Source organism: Pundamilia nyererei, unplaced genomic scaffold (genome assembly GCF_000239375.1).
Source record: "Pundamilia nyererei isolate P.nyererei 1_Seehausen unplaced genomic scaffold, PunNye1.0 scaffold00527, whole genome shotgun sequence".
NCBI classification, from domain to species: Eukaryota; Metazoa; Chordata; class Actinopteri; order Cichliformes; family Cichlidae; genus Pundamilia; species Pundamilia nyererei.
In genome coordinates, this window is record NW_005187928.1 from 150,299 (window position 1) to 152,714 (window position 2,416).

General features: G+C 47.2%; 1 protein-coding gene across 1 annotated transcript in view; it reads right to left on the bottom strand.

The window, feature by feature from the left end:
• pex5lb (peroxisomal biogenesis factor 5-like b) overlaps positions 1 to 1,417 on the bottom strand; it is a 25,552-nt gene extending 24,135 nt beyond the window's left edge. Inside the window, exons 1-2 of the mRNA XM_005754243.2 lie at positions 1,021 to 1,417; positions 544 to 833 (exon numbers count right to left, since the gene is read on the bottom strand). Coding sequence (XP_005754300.1) covers positions 544 to 558 — 15 coding nt within the window. The 5' untranslated portion in view covers positions 559 to 833; positions 1,021 to 1,417. The remainder of the gene's footprint in view (positions 1 to 543; positions 834 to 1,020) is intronic.
• Between the last annotated feature and the right edge of the window lie 999 nt (positions 1,418 to 2,416).

Here is a 2,416-nt window from a genome sequence, read left to right on the forward strand (position 1 = left end):
TCAGTTATATCGTTATCGCAAATTTTCAAATATATATCATGATAAATATTTTTGGCCATATCGCCCTGCTCTACCGTCCATCCATCTGTCCATCCATCTGTTCAACCAACCAAATATCCATCCATCCATCCGTTCATCTTCTTCTTTTTATCCGGTTCAGGGTGGCTGGATCCTCTCCCAGCTGAACAGATAACCTAACATCCAAACACTTAATCTGCCTTTGTGTTGTTAGGAGGAACCCAGAGAGAACCCACACAGGAACATGTTCATTAAAAATGGAAGAAAGTGATCAATAAAAGTGCTGATGTTCACTTTCTAAACACAGGAAGCAGGCTGATCTGTAAATGTAAAACGCGGAAATATCTGTCACAGCAGAAGCTGCAGTCAGTTTTATGCAGGGACTTTTACATCCTTTATTTATGCAGATGAAAACTCAGCAGACATAAGAATGATGATGATGATGATGGTGATGGTGTGGGGACAACAACACAGAGTCATTTCTTTAAGCCCTCCAGAAACATAAAAACTCAGGTATGAGCTCACCTGGACCTGGTACATGTCTCAGTCCTGCAGCTTTCAGCGGCAGGCAGCTGGAGGCGAAGCCGCCAGCAGTGCACCTACACCCGGTTTCAGTGCGACAGACGGCGCGGTGTCTCTCCGGAGGCTCCCCGCCTGAAAGCTCCGCGTCCGGCTCTGACTCGTCCGAACGCCTCAGGCTCCGGGACGCATCTCACTCCGCTCCGGCCAGGGGAGGGACGAAGGTGGAGCGAGCAGAGCCGAGCCGCTCCGAACAGCTCCGAGGTCAAAGCACACCGGCGAAACACAGCCTCTTCCTGTCAGCGATTTCACAATAAAAGTCACAGCTTTAAACTTCATTATTTAAACGGGCTTTCTGTTGAATTACTACCAAATTAATGGAAACCACACATTTCGGCACTTTTATTTATGTTATTTTAGTTTTTTCTGTGAAAAGCACTTTGCAAATAAAGATTTTTAGGCATTGAATTCAAAGTGTCAGACCTTTGGTTGAAAAAGCAGATAATTTGGAGGGTAAGCTGTCAGAGATCGGTCTGTGCTCTATGTCCAAACTAAAACACACCTAATCTCTTTGGTGTGTCCCACGGTTACAGGCTCTGTTAGAAACTGAACTCAGATCAGTTTTACATCCACTCCAAGAGACTGAACATCTGTGAGTGTGGGAGTGTTGGACCTATGGCTGTGTGACGCAGAGGAGCAGGAACCTGGATGTTTGATCTGGTTGTCATAATTCCCTGCATGAAGCTTCACACACAAAGTGCATTCTGGGTAAACTTTCAGGGCTCATATCAGCATGTAGGACAGGTGTCTGCTCAGCACAGGTGAGAGCAGATAAAGGTCTCCTTTGTACCTGCGTGTGATGCCAACGTCCAGCCCTCGGTGTCAGAATATTTCCTTTGATATGATCACCACACAGCTCACAGCTGTTGTTTGTGATAGTTTGTGTGAAATAATCAAAAGCCTTCGGTCCTGCAAAGGTTTGTGTGGATGCCGAGCAGCCTGGATCACAGAGGCTCTCAGGATCAAAGATGGATCATTAGATTCAGTTACGATGAAGAGGATGTTTCCTGGATGTTTTCCAGCTTCTGCCTTCAGGATGACAGCGTCCCGGCTTGAGCCACGCACCTGAAGTTCAAGCGCTACATGTTTCACTGTGTCGCTTTGCAACACGAATGCGTGTTTCACTCAGCAGACTGGAGATCTGCTCATAGACGGCTGCCTCGTCTCACCTTTCCCTGAAGATCCCAGCCTGGGTGTCCACATTTCCATTCTGTGCTCACGTCAAGTCTGTCACCTAGTGAACATCTTAAGCCATCACTCACTGACTCTGTAGCAGAGATCCCTCAGCAGCTCTCAGGTCTCCTGCACTCGCTGTGGTCCTCAGGCATCTGGACGATGGAGAGACTCTATGTCTTAGCTGGCTTGGGACCAGCTCAGTGTCTTCCATCTCTAAGAGTGTGATTACAATGGTACAACTACAGCCTCTCACCTGTGAGAGTCCTCGTGTGGTCCATCAAATTCCTTTTGCGCTGAAAGCCTTCATGTTCAACAAACCTCTGGTTACAGACGTTCCTGTGGTATACCAAAACACTTTTCGAGTGTTTCACAAGGATGTGGCCTCCCACCAGTGAGAGTTCTCAAGTGGCGTTTCCAGGTCTTTTTCAACCTGAAGCTTTTCCCACATGTTTTGAAGGATTTAAACAAGTTTCTTTCTTTGGGCCTGACTCTTGATGGATTTTTGGCAAACATCAGACTCTCTACCTGTGGCAGCATTGCAGGGACTCTCTGACACAGTCCAGCTCTCCACATCATCCTGACGTCTGTCTCGCTTCTTCCTCTTCTTTGGCACTGAGGTCACAGTTTCACTTAACCCTGACTC